Source organism: Ipomoea triloba, chromosome 11 (assembly GCF_003576645.1).
Source record: "Ipomoea triloba cultivar NCNSP0323 chromosome 11, ASM357664v1".
Taxonomy (NCBI): domain Eukaryota; kingdom Viridiplantae; phylum Streptophyta; class Magnoliopsida; order Solanales; family Convolvulaceae; genus Ipomoea; species Ipomoea triloba.
The window spans coordinates 14,123,451-14,143,257 of record NC_044926.1 but is presented as its reverse complement, the minus strand read 5'-3'; the positions used below and the strand labels follow the sequence as shown (position 1 = coordinate 14,143,257).

General features: G+C 35.2%; 2 protein-coding genes across 3 annotated transcripts; one reads left to right on the top strand and one right to left on the bottom strand.

Annotated features, from left to right (window-relative positions):
• Positions 1–96: 96 nt before the first annotated feature.
• Positions 97–6,066, bottom strand: LOC115995783 (TMV resistance protein N-like). Its single transcript, XM_031234921.1, has 4 exons — positions 5,513–6,066; positions 3,620–4,703; positions 2,480–2,818; positions 97–1,989 (listed from the first exon to the last, which is right to left on the bottom strand). Exons 1-4 carry the CDS (start codon positions 6,010–6,012, stop codon positions 430–432), a joined length of 3,483 nt encoding a protein of 1,160 aa, XP_031090781.1. The 5' UTR covers positions 6,013–6,066; the 3' UTR covers positions 97–429.
• A 6,853-nt stretch (positions 6,067–12,919) lies between these two features.
• On the top strand, positions 12,920–18,579 carry LOC115995576 (tetratricopeptide repeat protein 33). Of its 2 annotated transcripts, none has more exons than XM_031234644.1 (5): positions 12,920–13,332; positions 14,519–14,657; positions 16,024–16,064; positions 17,859–17,945; positions 18,097–18,579. In XM_031234644.1, the coding sequence occupies exons 1-5, from the start codon at positions 13,090–13,092 to the stop codon at positions 18,229–18,231; spliced, it is 645 nt and encodes a 214-aa protein (XP_031090504.1). In that variant the 5' UTR covers positions 12,920–13,089; the 3' UTR covers positions 18,232–18,579. The 2 variants fall into 2 exon arrangements, with proteins under 2 accessions (XP_031090504.1, XP_031090505.1); XM_031234645.1 differs by having other exon boundaries at positions 13,090–13,332; positions 16,024–16,055; positions 18,097–18,231.
• The last annotated feature ends 1,228 nt before the right edge of the window (positions 18,580–19,807 follow it).

Below are 19,807 nucleotides of genomic sequence, written 5' to 3'. Positions count from 1 at the left end.
CTTTGAAAGTTTTTAAAAGTCTTGATTGAATGCACCCCTTAAGAGGAAAAATCTCAAATAAAATCTAAACACACTCAACCATGTGAATTAGGTTCATTGTATTCAATAAACTCATGTACATTAATAAAGAAAAATGATGACACTGGGATTTACACACAAATCACTTTTAAAGAGTATTTTTAAAAAGAAATATAAGTAGCATTGCCAACAAAATTGGTCAACCGGCCACTTCAAACATCTTATCATCCACTAAAGAATGGGAATACTCATGTTTGCATAGACTTAACTTACTGGTTCAGTAAGCAGTATTTAGGGAAAGAAGTTAAAGTACGAAACTCGACAACAGAATCTCTTATGCCCATAGACATGTGACACTGTCTACTGAACCACAAAGTTACTGTGGTTTACATGTTGCAGTGTGTTGGATACTCATCTCTCCTCGTTAAGCAATTCATCATCTTTATATAGCAAACGAAATCGCCAAGCAGTAGCCATTCTGGAATCCAGGCTTGCCTCAAATACAGAATAATCATTTGGCCTAAGGCCCTGCATTGTCTTAGATTGATGCCACAAAGAGCAGAACGGAATGTACGCAAAGCACATGCGGGCACGCTCACCATCCCCACCATTCTCAACTGATTTAGCAATCACACATTTTGTGTGCAAAGCCTGTTTTTCATCGCGTACCAGTTTGGCTGTGATGGCACAATGCTCGAACAGATCGCCTTCACGCGATTCCCATACGCCACATTTCGAAGGAACAAGGCAATAAATAGCAAATCCCAGAAAGTTGCTGCTATACCAAGTGGGATTGAGATTGACACAAATAGTATTCGAGTCTTTCTCCTCGTAATTGAACCACTTAGATGAGATATGGTAACCACTCTCCATGGTCGTAAGGTAGACCACAGTAAAAGCATCCTTTCTGGGCATAAGTCGCCAAGAAAAAGGAATAAACCCATCCGGGAGCTTAGGGGTCTGTAAGCGCCCAAAGTACAAAAAGAAATTGGCATCTGTGAATGAAACAGAATATAAGGCGGTGTACTTGGCTGCTAGCTCTGCTGTGTTGATTTTGGAGGCCAGATGAGTATCCACAGAGAGTTCCTTTATAGTTGCAGGAAGATCTGGTAGTTCTTCAAGCTTTGTGCAATATTTAATGTCAAGGTATTGAAGGCGAGGGAGCTGGCTAATGCTCTCGGGCAAACGGCTGAATTGGTTTCCCCTTAGATTTAAGCATTCCAAAGAGGTCAAGCATCCAAGATCTTGAGGGAGTCCTTCATCAACCATATAAAGGAAGCTGAGGTCTAGCCTTTTCAATGAACATAAACTAGAAACACTGGGCAAAACAAAGTTGTGGGGTGTAGGAAACAAATCCAGATTGTCTGAGTGTCCAATGTATAAGTATTCAAGTTCACTCAAAAGTGAGATTGAGGATGGGAGGTGCTGGATCATTGCATTATCCTTGGCATGAAGCTTCTCCAAACGACGCAAATCGCCCATGTTTTCTGGCAAGGACTGCAGTTTCGGGCATCTTTCAAGTTGAAGAACTTTTAGATTTTTCAGCCTACACAAGCCACTTGGAAGGCATTCAAGATTTTCACATCTTTCAATGTGTATCTTGGTGAGGCTAATGAGATTTTGGATTGAGGAGGGTAGTGTTCTAATCCCAACGAATCGGAGCTCGAGGACTTGTAGATGTGGCATATTGCATTGGATTTCAGGAAATGCTTCTAGTTTTTGACAAGAATCAAGATCCAGAAGTTGGAGTGATTCCATTTGGATGAAGGTGGGAAGGTTGGTAATGTTGCTGCATCTCCCCAAATCCAATGAAACAAGCTTCTCAAGATGTCCAAGAGATGGATGGACCTCTTTTAAACTCACACAGTCTGAAAGGTTTAGCCTCTCCAAATTTGGCACCCATTCAAAATTGGGAGTTTCCAACAAAAACTGGGAACATCCCAGATCCAAATGCCTCAGCATGTTAAAGCTCTGTCAACAATAAAACAAATTTGGGTGGAAAACTTTATCTCGTTTTGGTTAAAATGCATAGAATGGAACATACATATTGTTGGGCAGGGCCGGTAAGAGCCAAATCCAGCACAATGTGACTAAGAGATTGTTGGGCGGAGGACGGTGAAAGACCAAGTGGCCTTTTGAAAATGTGATTATGGTTTAAAAGGAAATAAAATTTCGCCTTGACTACTAGTTATAGCTTTTGGCGTAAGGGGTAAGTGCTTGATTGTAACAAGTGGTATCAAGAGTCAGGTCACGGGTAAGACTGACTGGTGTTGGGGAGGCCAGTAAGAGTCAAGTCCAACACTACGTGACTAGGGGATTGTTGAGTGGAGGCCTGTGAAGGGCCAAATCCAACACCCGGTGTCTCGAAAATGTATTGACGGTCTATAAGGAAATAAATTTGTGTCTTCACTACTTTCTATCACTTTTGACATAAGTGGTAAGTGCTTGATGTAACACATACCTTGGTTATCCTGCAATGTTGGATAGAACTATGAGGCAAAAGAAGCGCAGCAAGCTTCTGTGGTTGAAAGCTTTGTGGTAAAGAATGCAAATGATAATATGAGAAATCAAGCCACTGCAGACTACTGCTAGGAAGATAATTCCCAATGATGGTGGAGCCAAAACTTTCAAGTAACTTTAATCTGCTCATCCTTCTAAACGAATCGAAATTATAGCTTTCAACTATGAGTATTTTCAATTGTTTCATCCTCTTTAAAGCTTCAACACTGGACCTAATATTCCCATTGCAGCTATGTCGATATTTGGGTGGGATTAATAAACCTTCAAGCCCATCTGCTTCCTGAAATATGAAACCACACAATGCATAACCATATTTTAACTAAAAGTAACTCGATAATGAGACTCCATAGAACCTGCGAACTCCTGAAGGAATGCACTTTAAATACTATATTAATGCACAACAACTACAGGCATGCCTAAAGGATAGGGATGTCAACGGGGCGAGGTGGGGGCGGGGGATACCCCCCATCCCCGCCCCCGACTTTTTCCATGATCCCCATCCCCGTCCCCATCCCCGTCGGGGAAGTGAAAAATCTCCCCATCCCCATTCCCACGGGGATTATTCGGGGACGGGAATCCCCGACCCCATTTGTAATTTATAAAAAATAAAAATATATACACTCATTTTTAAGAAAAGAAAATCACAATGCAAGTAAATTAATGGTTAAAATATTTTTCAAAATTATATATATATATATATTGGGGAAGGGGCGGGGCGGGGAGAGTACTCCCCATCCCCATCCCCGTTCCCGCCGAGGAATAAAATATTCTCCCCATCCCCGTCCCCATTCCCCTATTTTTATCCCCATCCTCGTCCCCATCGGGGTGGGGAGTCGGGTTCCCCGTCGGAAAAGGATGTGTGCGGTGCATTTACATAGTAATTCGCTACATTCATGTAGTAGTCCTGGAGCTGGAGCTGGCATTGCATTCATGTAGTAGTCACGGAGTTTGAATAATTGTTATGCATTCATGTAGTATTTACTGTGCATTTCTTCAGTTTGTAGGTTCGCATGGAAAAGCTATTCACACATGAACGAGACCCTTGTATATATATTATGCTCAACATAGAGATATGCCTTACCATGTTTCCACTTAACACAGCATCAACATCGTCAACCAACCATACCCTGCTCCTAGGACTCTCCCGACTCGCAATATGCCAACCCATATCTTGAATTAGATCATGCATCTCAAGTTTTCCATTTAGGACTAACAGAAGAGATCTGTCTATGAGCTTGCGTATACTGGTGACAGGTTGCAAGTTACAGCTTTTGAACACATCTATTACATAACCTTCCTCCTTTTTCTTGAAAAAACATGCAATATCTAAAAAGATTTTTTGGTCCCTACAATTTAGTCCATCAAAACTTATCTTAAGTTTTGCAACAATATCGTTGTCTGGGATGTCCTCGAGTTTTTCCAAGGTGCTTCTCCACTCAACCGCCTCTAGTCCATACAGGTAAGAGCCCAAAACTTTAAGAGCTAATGGAAGACCAGAAGCGTAACACACAACTGATTGAGAGAGTTCTTCGAAACCTTTTGCAGGAATTTCCTTGTTAAAGGCATGCCAACTAAATAGTTGAATAGCTTCATGCCCTACCAATTTATGTAGTTCATACTTTTCATCAACTCCATGAGATTGCAATAATCCCACATCTCTTGTTGTTATGATGACTCTACTTCCCCTACCAAACCAAACCCTGTCTCCAGCTAACTTCTTTAATTCGTCCAGATGGTCTACATTATCAAGAACAATCAAAACTTTTTTCCATCCAAGTCTCTTCTTTATAATTTCAATTCCTTCATCCACATTGCTTATATCCACTGATCTCTCCTTCAGGGTTTGTGATATAAGGATTGCTTGCAGTGCTTCAACTCCAACTTTACTATGCATTTCTTTAATATCATCAACAAAACAAGCTCCATCAAATAGACCCGAAAATTTGGCAAAAACAGCCCTTGCAACTGTTGTCTTACCAATTCCTCCTCTACCCCAAATGCCAATGAACCAAACATCATAGGATCCAAGATTCAACAAGGCACCGATTTCTTCAACTCTAGATTCCAACCCCACCAGATTTGCTTGAAGGATAGGGGAGGCTTCATACAATTGAGCAAGCATGTCATCAATAACTCTTTGGATACAGTTTGCTTCGCACCTGAGACTATAGGACATGAATAGGTTTCACTAATTTAGTAATCCAATTTAATATAATTATTGAAGCAATAATACTATAGATTTTGGGACAGATCCCGTCCACAAAGCCATAAGGCATGCATTAATATGAAATATTCATATATCATCAATAAAGTTTTAGTATTGGTGCAAGTAACATGTCTTGTTCTACTTAGTAAATATACATGAAAATGTATCCTAACTTGTGTGAAACCTTCTCATGAATCTTAATCCATGACATGGGTGAAATCTAAGATAATTGCTTGTTTCTTACGATAGAAATCATAATACTTAATAAAAATTGTAATATTTATAATTAAAATTGTAATACTTATACATCAGCAAATTGTCTACAATTCAACCCATCTCACAGTTTCACACAAGTTTTGCTTTCTAACTTTGGTAGTAATAAACTAATAAGATGGACTCTCTTCTCTTCTGAGATTGTCTCACGAATCCTTATCTATGAGACGAGTCGGATCAAGATAGAAATGTAATACTTATACTAAAATGTAATACTAATTAGAAATAATGTGTTTGTTACTTATAAAGACAAATTATAATATTTTTAAATCAAAATATAAAAATATTACTATTTTATTCCTTATTAGTATTATATTTTCATTTTCGCCAGTAGTTTTTGCCACAAACTAAAGAAGCAAATGAAGTACATAAAGAAAGATGAATTGAATCATGTGTTCCATTCAACTAAAAGTCTAAACTGATAGTTGGACTGCACATTTATGTTTATATTATATTTATGCTCACAAGAATCAGAAGAGGAAGTTAAAAGCAAACCTGTTATGCATATTCTGCAAATCATGTCCTGCAATATTGCTAGCCTCTGTCAATGCTTTCCTCCACCTCTCCACCTTTCCTTTATCATCCTTGAAATTTACTTCGTGTTCTGCGAATGATTCAGCAAAACTCCCTGTTTGTTCACGCACTTGTGAAGGATCCAAGTCGTAAAAAACCGGTACCACAATTTGGTTGAGTTTTTCTTTGCATTCCATGATTGTTGCAACTTTGTCCAAACACCACGTTGATGATGCATAGCTTTTTGAGAAGATGACAATTGCAAACCTTGATTCTTGAATAGTTCTTAGCAGACTAGGAGAGATGCACTTCCCTGTCTCTAACTGCTCGCCATCTAGGAAGGTGTATATTCCCTTTAGTTGCAGCTGATCATGAAGGTGATCTAGGAAAGTCTTGTTAATATCTTCACTTCTAAAACTCAAGAAAACATCATAAGTCAGCTTTCGAGTTGATTGTGAAGGAGAAGAAGAGGTAGAAGCCATTTGGAGTTGGATTTGGGTGCCTCTGAAACAGGGACTGATTAGAAATTTAGAAGTGAATTCAAGGACACAATCAACATACTAAATTAAATATGGGGTGATCAACACGGGATATTATAATCAACTAATTAAGGCAGACTAGTCATATTAAAATTAAATACTTTTTAAATTACCCATGACTTTAATTTGTGTAATATGACAAACAAGGCATATTAGTCAAACAAACGAAATATCCAGGCAGATTCGATTACCAAATTACTTAACAGCTGGGCTTCTTTTAGCTTATTGGAATTATTTTTTCATAAAATATTCATAAAAAGGAAACTAAGGAGTTTATTTTTTTTTTTTAAACACTCATAATTATTTATTGACAATAGTATATGTTTTAAACTTTCTCAATAATCAATATCCCCACTACTGAGACTCCATCCTGTGATAACTCATTTGGAATGGTAATAATATCACACCATATACAAATTGACGTTGTTCTTTACTTAAAAACTGACAAGTTTCTAAAAATATATATTGGCTTTATGGAGTATTTGGTTGAAGTCATATGAAATTAATTACTAATAGAACCATCCTCATAAATTAGAGCAATCCTAAGAGTGATCAGTGGGATTTTAGTGGGGTTTTTGGTGGGGTGGAGGGGAAGAAGGGTACGAGAGTGAAATTAGGGGTGACCACGATTCGATTTCGGTTTGGAATCAACAGTTCATGGTTTTGAAAAATGACAAATTGAAACTGGAAATTCTAATTTGAATTGTCGGTTTGAACTTTTTTTAGTAAATTCAGTTTTTTTAACAAATAATCCAAATTCAAGATTTAATTTTTTTAAAAAAAAATTCATTACAACTTTTTTTAATAATTTTTATATCAAATATTTAAATTTTAAAGTTAAATTAAAAAATAAAAATAATTTTGGGTTTGTACTTTTTTTATCAAGATTAAATTGTCTATGTATCTTATTGAAATTTCAATAAGAATCAAAGTCCACATATCTTTTTAGAAAATAAAATTATAGCTTTTTTTTTTCAATTTTGAATCGGTATTGACAGTTTCGATCTTGATATTATCAAACCCAAACTGGAACCAGAACCATTTCGATTCAAGTTATAAATCAGAATTAGAACCGTTTATACTATTCCAATTCTGATTCAGTTTCTACAGTACAGGGTTTGGTTCGAACCAAATCTAACCGTGGTCCAAACTGTGGTCATTCCTGAGTGAAATTTGACATATTAATGGTAAATTATGTACCTATTATAATTAACGTATTATATACATGCATTTAACATATTACGTACACTCAATTAATAAATTATGCACGTATTATAATTAACCTATTATGCACCTTCATTTTATTTCAAGTACATAATTTGCTAACTAAATGTAAATAATATGTTAACTCTTGACACATAATATGAATGTTGTCTAAGACTAGGGTCGACAATGTAAAGAAACACATGTCCATGGTATAATTTGCCCATTAAATTATATTGTTGGGCCAATATGTAGATGAATATTCGGCATAAATGAATGAATATTAGATTATTAGAAAAAAAAAATCTCCCAACTGTAATTATGGGTGATCCCGGTTCGGTTTCGATTTCGAACCGACAGTTCACAGTTCTAGAAAATGACAAATTGGAACCAACAATTCCGGTTTGAATTGTTTTTGTAAATCATGCTTTTTATATTTAAAATAATTCAAATTCAACAATTAATATTTTTTAAAAATTTGTTCATTATGAATTTTTTAATAAATATACATGTATATATTGGTGATTCCAAGATGAAACAACCGTACATACATGTGTATTTTAAAAAAAAAAAATATTTTATATGGCGGTTTCACGTGAGAACCGTTGTATAATATATATTTTAAAAATAAATATACATGTATATACGGTGGTTTCGAGATGGAATCGTTGTATATACATGTGTATTTTTTTTAAAAAAAAATACTTTATATGGGGGTTCCAAGTGAGAACTGTCATATAAAGTATATTTTAATAAATAAATATACATGTATATACACCAGTTCTGAGATGGAACCACCATATATACATGTGTATTTTAAAAAAAATACTTTATACAACAGTTTCCACATTCAAACTGCCATATAATGTATTTTTAATTTTTTTATAAATTCACAATTTGTAAATATCCAATATAAAATACAATAATAAGTTGTTCAATTGCGCCAAAATGCATACAATAATTCAACATTCAGAATAATACTCTTAAACATATATGATAGATACCCCCTAGTCGAGGACTCGACCGGATACGAAGAGGGCAATCGGGCATGGGTGCCTAGGACACTTTGCAGTTCCAAGGGAGGGGCCTCTGTTGTTCTGATGATCGTGCAGCACTTGGGTGGTCTTCTAGTCGGCTAGGTTTGGCGACCAGGCTAGGCAGAGTGCACGCCCTAAGGTGGTTAAAGGAAGATTTAGCGGAGATTCTTTCCTTGTACTCCAAGTAACTTCCTTTTTTCACATTAGGAAGATACCCTGACAGTTTAGGAAGTTTTCCTTGTATAAATACCCCTTTGTAGTTACACTGTTACAGATCTGTTTTTCAAGACACACGACGTTACTTTGCTCTTTTATTCTATCACATAACCACTTTTGTTTACTTAGTATTTTACGGTAGTGTTGGCTCACTGACCGACTACCCTTCAGTTGTAAAACCAACATAGGCATCATCCGTGGGGACTGAATTGAAAGGTTTCGTCTTTAAACTTCGCTAATGGCACGTACTAAATGCAGTAGAACATTACGTAACGCTGGTCACGCCTCCACTGCTCCTGCGGCCAATGGGTACATCTACATCGCTGTCATCGTTAATGCAGGAGATCAGCCCACTGGTAGTCGCGATGAGAGGTCGATCGCGCGTACCGGGGGTACTATCACGCTAACTCATGAGACGCCAAGGGAAAACCCCTCATCGCCTACCACTCAAGTCGCCCGACTCTCACAGAGTTGTTGTTGGCTCAGGCCTTTGATGCGTACACGCGAGGGGCGGGCTAAGCCGCAAACGTCGCACAACCTCGGCCTGCGCAGTCAATCCTTTGGAGCAGGGAGGTCACATCAATTCATTGGCTTCGGAGCACTTAGTGTGCTTAGAAGCAGTGGCGGATCCGGAAAAATGTTCCAGTGGGGGCGAAAACATAAAAGAGATAACACCAAGTTGCTCCCTTATATGGAAGGTTGTGTGTTTGAGCCTCAACGATATTGACTCTTTGTGTTTCAATAGGTTGAGAAAGTAGTAATGAACATAAATTGCATTGTAATATAACGATAGTACTAAAAAAATGAAACACTTAAAAGAATATAGTCATAAATATTGTTGGATATAGACGAAAAATAAAACACATCAAAACTTTATACAAATATTAATAACAATATATGAAACATAATTAAGTTTATAAAATAATTCAAATAGAAAACATATTATAAATTGAATCACTTAAAAGGAATATAGTTATAAATATTGTTGCATATAGATAAAAAATAAAACACACTAAAACTTTATAAAAATATGAATAAGAATATATGAAATAAAAAAACATTAAAGAAGGCCCTAAATAAAATCACACCTGCTCCTCACAGGAGTCAAACGCCGCTCGCCCTTTGCTAAGTAAAAACACGTACTAACCAACTCAGCCATCTAATCCATTGTTTACTTATATCTGTTTTCATATACTTATATCTAAAACTATACTATACATATATATATATATATATAAGGGCTATATAGGAGTAGGAGTGCTGGATCCGCCCCTGCTTAGAAGGACGTTCATTGGGTCATCCTCGTTCGGCGCGTTCTGTGGATTCACGATTAAGCTAGCCCCATAGCTCTCGCCCGGTCAACCTTGGATTGATTGAGTGGTCGAGCCAGATACCACTCACCCGCCCGTCTAGTCGGGGAGGTTAGGGAGCGATCTCAGGGGGAGCCATTGCAAGTAATCATTCAACGGCTGATAGCCTCCCGGAGTCGATAGGAAGTCGTTGAGGCGAATGGGGCAGAGAGTAGTGGAGAGTCACCAACCAGACAAGCTAAGGGCATCCAACACCTAGCGTAGCTGACTTGGCAATCGAGATCAAAGACCTATGGCAGAAGATAGAGGGGAAAGATAAACCGACCACCAAGACTTTATTGACCGCCTCCTTGTTCTCAATAGAAGTTCTGGCTTATAGGGCCCCGACTAGCTTCAAGTTACCTGAACATCCAACTTACAATCATGTAATCAGCTTCCAGGGCAAGATGCAGGTGGTTGAGACGGAGGACCCTATGATATGCCAGGCATTATATTCTATCCCACTCTAGTTGGTCCCGCGTAGCGTTGATTCTTAACTTTATCTCTGGGTTCGTTACGAGCTTTGAGGAGTTGGCAGACCGGTTCTTGACACACTTTGGTGGTAGTATGAAGCCCAAGAAATACATTTCAGACCTGGCCCGAGTACACCAGGATGAGGGAGAGAGCCTGCGTAAGTATATAGCATGTTGGCAAAAGAAAGCTCAGGTAGTCGAGGACTGGACCATAAGATTTGCCTGACTTTCTTCATTGAATCCCTATGTGCTGACGATCATTACAGTAAGTTGTGAGATGAGAATCCTAAGACCTACGCCCAGGCTATCCGGAGCGCCAATCAACTCACTGAAACTAAAGAAGCAGTCAAGCAGAAAAGGAGTCAAGAAAGTTCCTCCGCCAACAAGATCAGAGGTTCTTATGTAAACTATTTTAATTGAATGATGAAATTATATATTAGTCATTTTATTAAAGAGTTGAATGAAATAATTTTAAATATAGAACTAATTGTGGTAAGCAAATAAATGTAACAAAAAAATGTATTAATACTATAATTCTCGAGGACTAAAAATAGAATTAAGTGGTTCTAAAATATTAACTTGGGAAAATGACAATTTTAGTCATTTACTTGTACTTAAATTATAGACTAAACTCATTAATTATTACTCTATACAAAATTTCCCCTTTAATTATTTTGAAAGTGGCAGTTTGAATCCATTATTTATAGATTTTGTAAAACTTAATAATTTATTGTGAATTTTCAAATTATTAAAGAACAAATTGGTCATATTATAAAAATTTTCCAAATTTCATCTTTGAGTCTTCATATATATATGCTACTCTTATGCAAAACTCTCGCTAAATATTGTCTTGAGTGAAGATGAATATGTGAAGCAAAAATGACAAACATGAGATTAGGATTTAAGATACACCGAATTGTCAATAAGGTTAGTTTATTACAATTTTTGTTTTTGTTGTATGTAAATTGGTCCTTTTGATATTTCATTGAGTTGGTAAAACATGCAATTTAGTGATTTTAATATGCTAATTGATTGTTTGTAGAAGTTTATACAAAAGGTGAATGTAGTAAATTACTATTTTAATCTAAATATTTGTGTGTATTATTGTACTAGTATTTGTAAGCATGATGCGCAGAAAGTTCATGCCCAATATTAAAACATAAATAAATATAAATAATTAAAATTTTTAATTCTAATTATATATACACAAATAATATATGTATTTTATGCACACATATATGATTTACTATGCATAGAAATTTAATTAAAATATAATCAATCATTAAATTAATTATATAATGATTTTACTAAAATGATAAAGGAATAAGAAAATAATATGATAGATATAGGTGTATGATAATAATGATGAAGTTAAAAACTAACGGTATTATAATGGTGTAAGGGTAGTTTTGTATAACAATAATGTAGCATGAACAATTTTGTCTAATAACATTGAAGTGTACAACATTTAAAGTAAAATGTATACATTTATTAGCATACAAAAAGAGGGACATAAATCAAGAATATAACCTTGATTGAGACTTATTATGTTTTTAGATTAGATATATTTTGTTGGAGATGCAATATATATTTCACCATATCATGCTGTTGGTTTTAGGTTTAGTAGAAGTTCGGTAGATGAAATATAATTATCTTTATTATTCTTTAGATGAAACAAATAATGGAAAAAAAAAAAACATATGGGGTATAATTATCTATCCTAAAACATGGAATTAACATATATGGAGAAATGGCATTTTTTTTTTGGAAATAGAAATGGCTCAAGCATGAACTTGAAATTAGGTGGTAGTCTTGAATGTGCTAAAATAATTGAGAACAAAGGGTGCAAATAAAAAGTTAATTATTATTAGTGGTTTTAGTTTTTTTAGAGTTAATTTCAACGGATGTCCATTGTCTTTGGTGACAATTCTATATTTAGTTCCAGACTATCGTTTTTGTCATTTAATACTTGATACTTTTATATTTTTGAGCACTTTTGGCCTCGATGATTTTTCCGATGAAACCCTATTTTAGGCAAAGGTATTTTTGTCTCTTCATTTTTTATTATTTTCTCAATGAGTTAATCTCGACAGAGGTCTCTGGCCTTGTCTTTGGTACTCGGTATCGCCATTGACGAAGGACTATTTAGGGTCGAGTTGAAGGAGATTGTGCAATTCATGACTTAATAAGAGACGGAAATTAGAAAAAAAATGGCAAAAAAATTGGAAAATAAAAAAAAAGTGAAGAAACAAAAATGCCCATGTGCAAAATATGATTTCACCTAAAAAAGTTACCGGAAGGTAAAAAAAAAATCCAAAATATAATAGTATGGGTTGTTAAATGGTAAAAACGATTGTTCGAAACTAAATTTAGAATTGCCACCAAAGGCAATAAATCTCCGTTCATTGAAAAAAGAAAATAAAGAGATAGAAAATACCTCTACCTAATATTGAGTCTATAATTCAGAAATACTACACAGTACACAGTAACAGAGTGTAGTACTAAAAAAAAAAATCTACTACAGTTATTTATGTTTTCAAATTTTGATCATGTACAAATATGTTGGGAAATTGAAGAATATGTTGTGCCGTTGCCTGGATGATTTCCATATGATAAGAAGTTTTCCAGTTACGTCGGTAGGCGGCTGAGTGAAAGAGATTTCTCCTTCACTTTATTCTCCTCCGTTCTTCAGAATACTGCTACAGACTACATACTACACACTATACTAATTAGACACCAAATATGAAGTTGACATGGAAAAGGAGCGAAAGCAGCAAGAAGCGGCCCATATCTCACTTCCCCAACCTCCCTTTCAGCGACGACGCCTCGGAAAATCTCAGCGTCGAAGTTTCTTCGTTTCCGAAGGAGGAATCGCCTCGAAACGATGACGTTCAGGAGAAGACGGCCGCCCCAATTCTCAACGATGATGGGGAAACCCTCAGACTCGCCCACTCCTTTCAAGAACAAGGAAATAAACTCGCTGAGGTAACGAAAAAAAAATTAATTTAACCATTGTTGTTTTTCACTTAATTGTATGATTTTACTATTTTATCGTTTGGTTAAAATTATTGCCAGTCGAGTGGATTTGTGTATTTTCTTAACGATTATGGCCCATTGAATAGCTTTTGCATTGATCAGTAGCTGAATTCTATACTTGACAGCCCTTTATTTCTGTTTAATCTTGTGATATTTAAATTTTCTACTTTATTGTTGACTTCCTTCAAGTGTGCTATGACGACAAAATTAAATGTAGAAGTATATGTGAGGCGTAAAGAGTTTCTAATGTTGAGCATTTATTTGTGAAACAAGCACCAACACTTGCTGTACAGATGCTGATGGGATACTAAATGTGCTCTTAGTAGCTTATAATTGCCTGAGAATGTAGAAATTAAAATTGGAAAATGTATAACAGATCCAAGGAATGACCAATTATGAATTCAATCGCCTAATATATCCAATTAGGTTTACATAGGACTTGATCAAAATAGGGGGTGTGGCAAATCCATGCAACAACTTCCAGACACAAACTAAGTAGACTGGGAACTTTTATCAAACTATCCTTTCATATCTCTTTGACTTAAATGGAAAATTAAATGTTTCTTGTTAAAGCACAGACTTTTTAGTCAATTTAATATAATTCAAAAGCTCACAAGTCTGTCTCCAGGAAAGTTATTTCTTAAACAATTTGATGGGACTGAGAGTTTGAAAACTAAATGAAAGAATTGGTAAGGAAAATAATGAGGGTTATTAAAATGTTTTCCAGGTGTTTTCTTGTTCCAAGAGGAAAGCTGAAAGAAGTTTAATGACTTTATCCTACATATGACTTTGAATTGAATATATCATAGCCATATTTATAGCTGCCTGTAAAACATTTTAAGATATGCATTGTTCTGTTTTTTGATTCCTTATAATGTCATTTTCAAATCTGAGCTTGTTCTTTACTACTATATTTCTGTGCGTAGTGTGATTATCTTGTACTATCTCATTTTAATAATTTATCAATGACTTTCTGTTCAAAATAATTTGTGGTGGTCTAGTGGAAGTCATGTTTAAAAGTAGCTTTCTTATCTTCTTCTTCTTCTTCTTCTTCTTTTTTTTTTTCACACCATCTAAAATGGGATCTACTTGTAGTGAGTAGTCCTAACCTTGTGGCTTTATTCATTTTTGGAAGGATGGGAAATATCGTGAAGCACTGGGGAAGTGGGAATCTGCTCTTATTATGATGCCAGAACGAGCTGTTTTACATGAACAAAAGGCTCAGATTTTGCTTGAACTTGGAGATGCATGGAATGCATTGAAAGCCGCAACACGTATGTTCACCTCCTTTTCCTACAATATATTGATTGAAAATGAGCCTTAAGAAACTACTACAATTTTGCAATTCCTTAGTTTTCATCTCTGGTAATTAACTGTATCAATAGCGAGAATGACAATAAAAAAGCAAATGAACCACTCACTATTGAAGGGAAAATTGCATCATGGAATCATCAAAACAAAACTTGTGGCTATTGCTTTAGGCCTTTCAAAGGTTAGATTGGACTCCCCTTAAGCAGCAGACCTAGGGTTGCTCCAAATATGCCTCTTAGCAAGGGCACCATGTGGTATAACATTCTTGACGATCTATTATGTGGAGGCTGGTGGATAGTTTCAGCTAAGGTAATCTATAATTGAATTGATGTGATTGTGCCCACAAGGGAGAATGTCTCAAAAAAACTATTGCTGATGGCTAATTAGCTTCCGCGATGATTTCCTTGGCCACTTTATTGGTCATTACATCAGTTAGACCTCAAGAATGACTTTTCACATAAAGATTTTTCTCAAGTATGCATACTAAATCTTTGTATGCTTCAATACACTCTTCTTGAGCTTGGTTGGGTGGTTGACATTGTGGTGCAGTTTGGTCAGTAGTGTGGTATAAACTACTAAGTTTTCATCTGTCATTTTTCCAATGGAAGGCTGTTTTTGGTTGTGGATAATATTGTCATTACAGCAGATAACAATGAAGCGATTGTAGAGTTGAAAATGGTTCTTGTTGATTGTAAACCCTAGAAGTAGTTGACCGAGCCCAACTTGTGTTTTGTGTGTGTGTGTAGGACTTTCTGTACATGTTTTGACAAATAAATACACACAAACCTTTCCTACTTCACATGGTATCATAGCCCCAAGTTTTGGTCAGAAGCCCTAGGCATTCCCTTTTTCCCCAAAAAAAGGTTCTCACTGTGATTGTCTTTCTTGTTCCAAACTTGCCCGGTGATAGTATTGACAACCAACACCAATACAGAAAATCAATTTGTATGAATTGAATCAAATTGGTGTTGAAGCCATTTTTTATTTGAATTGGGATGATTGAAGGAGGAATATGCTGATTGCACCGCTTGTTAGCGTGACCAGGCAGAAAGATTGGTGTTGGCAGTAACCATGGTTATGATGTTAGAAATTAAAAATTGGAGATGGTAATAGACCAGATGGATGGTAGATTGGTAGGAAACAGTGGTGCAGATGAGGCACATAATAATTAATTTACTTGCACTCTGTTCGAGACAAATAGCCCTGCATTCTTACGCCACTCATTCTACTTTCATTTTTTAAAATACTAAAGTGGCATTACCATGTCCCATAATACGTATGTGTATATGTGTAATCTCTTTTTCCAACTAATATATATTTTATGAGCAGGAGCTACTGAACTGGAACCAAAATGGGCTGAGGTAACAAAGTTACAAAATATAATCTTTGAATATATATATTTTTTAATACATAACAGCACTACTAGTAATATAAAGATGGTTTTCAAAAAAAAAAAAAAGTAATATAAAGATCTGCACTTTCCATTTTGTATGTTTCACCTGTCATTTGTGTATGAAAAATATTAAATATTGATTCTTTTGTGCTGGTTATGACATTCCACATGAGTTTTAAAGTTACCACCATAACTGCAATTGCAATTGTTCGATTCTGTTATGCTTCTTTTGTTAAAAGGTTACCTAAGCAGATGCTTTAAACCTTCTATGTCATGTATCAAAATATTTTCTTGAAATCATGATTCACCTCCACATTTAGTATTGACATGGGGTAAACATATTATTGTCTAACATATCTCCTAATAGTTTACCATTATTACAAGGTAAAATGGCAGTTTTGGTCCATTAGCTATACCTAAATTGTAGACTCAGTCCATGAATTATTATCCTATACAATTTTCCCCTTTAATTATGTTGAAAGTGACTGTATTACACTATTACTTATAGATTTTGTTAACTATTAACAATTTATTTTGAATTTTCAATTATTTAATGACATATTGGTCATTTTGTAAAATTTTCTCAAATTTCCTCCATGAATCTTCATATATATGCTACTCTTCTCGCAAAACACTTGCTAAATACTTGTTTGTCTTGATTGAGAAGGAACCTGAGAAGTAAAAATAGACAAACATGAGATTACTTAGGATTGAAGATACATTGAATTGTAAGTTTAATATATTAGTTTATTACAAATTTTCCTTTTGTTGTATGTAAATTACTTTTTGTTTTTTATATCTCATTGAGTTCATGTAGTTAATATATGCAATTTAGTTATTAACATATTAAAATAACTATTTTTAAAAATTCATTATGTAAGTGAAAAATATTTTTTTTAAAAAATATTTACCTCCAAAATCTAGTAGTAAATACTCAATGTCTTTTCCTTTAGAATCTTCATCTTTAATCTATCTCAGAATTCTGATCCATCAATAACATAAAAGCTTATTATTAAGGAAATAATAATAATAATGATTATTAGTACATTATATGATAAAAATAAAAGGAAATTAGAAGAACCTTTCTCTAATATAATTGCAGTTAGAAAAGTAAATTAGAGAGCGAAGCTGCAAAATTAAGGTCTATCTTCAATCTTAAATAATCTCCTGCTTGTCATTTTTGCTTCTCAGATTCTTTCTCAATCAAGACATACAAGTATTTAAGAAGGGTTTTGCGGTAATAATAGCATATAAATGAAGATTCATGGAGGGAATTTGAAAAAATTTTTACAAAATGATCAATACGTACTTTAATAATTTGAAAATTCAAAATAAATTGTTAATATTAACAAATTTTACAAGTAATGGATTGAAACTGCCACTTTCAACATAATTAATGGAGAAAATTTGTATAGGATAATAATTCATGGACTGAGTCTACAATTTAGGTATAACTAATGGACTAAAACTATCATTTTGCCTTATTACAGTGGTGTTCTAATCAGTTTGCATGTAATCCACTGGTTACCTTAGGACAGCTAGCTCTGTGTCATAGACACACTCAAATTTAAATGCTGATGTAACATGTTGAACACACTATTTTCATGCATTGCCATTCCTACACTTGACGAGTTGATGATACCAACTTAAATAAAACCCAAGGAGTTTAAATAAGTTCTGGAAGAGATAAACTTCAACTTAAGAAAACAAAAACAAAAACAAAAAGTAGGTTGATTGTTTCTTACAACATTGATTTAATTTTTCCATCTAGGCATGGATCACTCTTGCTAGATCACAACTAAATTTCGGAGAGCCAGATAATGCAATTGAAAGCTTAGATAAAGCACTTGCTATTCAGGTATAGTCTGAATTTTCTATTCTCTTAGCAGAATTTTCTCCTGGATATGAAGCATCTGAGCCATAGCAAACAACAATAGACCTTGTGGTTTATTTCTCCAGGTTTTAGTTAATTCACCGCCACTCATTTTTACTGCATTCTCAATTTGCAGCCAGATTCAGTTGAGGCACACAATGATCGCAAGACGGCATTAGCTCTTGTGAAGAGGCGGAAACTTGTTCATTCATCAGGCCGCAGCATGGACCAGCACCGCTTTGCAGTTGGTGATAAGACTGAAAGCTCCTGAGGAGTCGGGAATTTGTGTATATATGCATGCTTTGTTCCATTCAACAACTAGTGTGAAGTTCTTATGGAGTCATCATTTCACTTCAAAGATCTGTGTAAACTACTAGTGTCTCACCCGAAGGAATTAAGGCAATCTGTTCTGTGGTTTGGAACTCCGGCAAGTTTGATATGAGATGTAGTAGCTGGCCGGCAATGACGAAGAGTATACCTGTAATGTAATCTTAGGTGAACGTATCAATTATCAAGCATTTGTGTTGTATGTTATCCGAGATTATGCTATAGAATTCAGATTTGAGAAATACAGAATCTCATCTTTTTGACCTTCAAACTTAAATCAATTTAGCCTCTATGTTATAACTTTATCTAATTTGATTTATTATACACATTTTTTATTGGAATTTTAGCAGGAAAAAAAAAAATTAACCTTCATATGCATTGTGGTAATTATGCTTGAACATTTAAAACTTAGTGGCCAAAGGCCTTGTGGTCAAGCGGCATGAAGTGATTTTCCCTAGTGAGAGGTCATGGGTTTGAGCCTCAGTGGGGGCAATGTTGATTTTGTTGGGCTTTAGTAGGTTGAGAAAGTATATGGACAGATACTACATGTAACAGGGTCAATAGTTATTCAAAAAAAAAAAATTTAAAACTTAGTGAGAAATTAAAATCTAAACTTTTGTGTTAGTTCAAACATTTTTGTTTTGTTACGACTATGCCTAATTATGCAAAATTAATTGTATTTAAACATTTGTATAGAAAATTGCTTCGATTAAACATATTTAACCATTCGAGTGCAGAATTTTGGCTTTTGAGTACACATTTTTATGCCTTCAATTGCACACTTTTGTGCCTTCAAGTGCGCAATTATATGCAAGTGTTTATTGTATGTTTTGTCCTATTTTCAATAATTTACAAACGATTTGTATGACAATTGCTTCAATAACACTTAATTGAATAATTTCCATTTTTGGTACCATAAATTGCTTCTATTGCACATTGTACTTTTGAGTGTAGGATTTTGGCCTTCATTTGTGCCTTCAAGTACATATTTTGTGATTTCAAGTGCACAATTTTTGTTATTTCGGAGTGTAATTTTTTAGAGTCAAATCAATTTTTTGTCCTACATTTATTGCACGTTGGACACATTTAGCTCGCTTTTATTAATTTTGTCCAGACTTAATAAAAGTTGGACAATTTTAATCCACCGTCCAAATTGACGTTAAGTTTCCGTAAAATAGAAGGGCATTTTTGTCATTTCCAGTGATATTTTCCATATATACTCTCTTCTTGCACCAAAATCTGTCTCTTCATCATCTATACTCTCTTCCTCCTCCACCAACCACTCTTCTCCTCCGCCAGCCTCCACGGCACCGCCAGGCTATTCAGATCACAGCTCATTTCAGAGACCCCTCAAAATGATATCCCAATAACTACATGCTTCCAAGTGACCAAGTCCATCAATGTCTCAAACACCAAGCCTTGCTCGCACCTACTTCTCGAACATGATTTCGGAACCACATACGGGAAGCCGCTAGTTCTTGCGAACTACCCCCCCCCCCCCCCCCCCCCCCCCCCCTGAC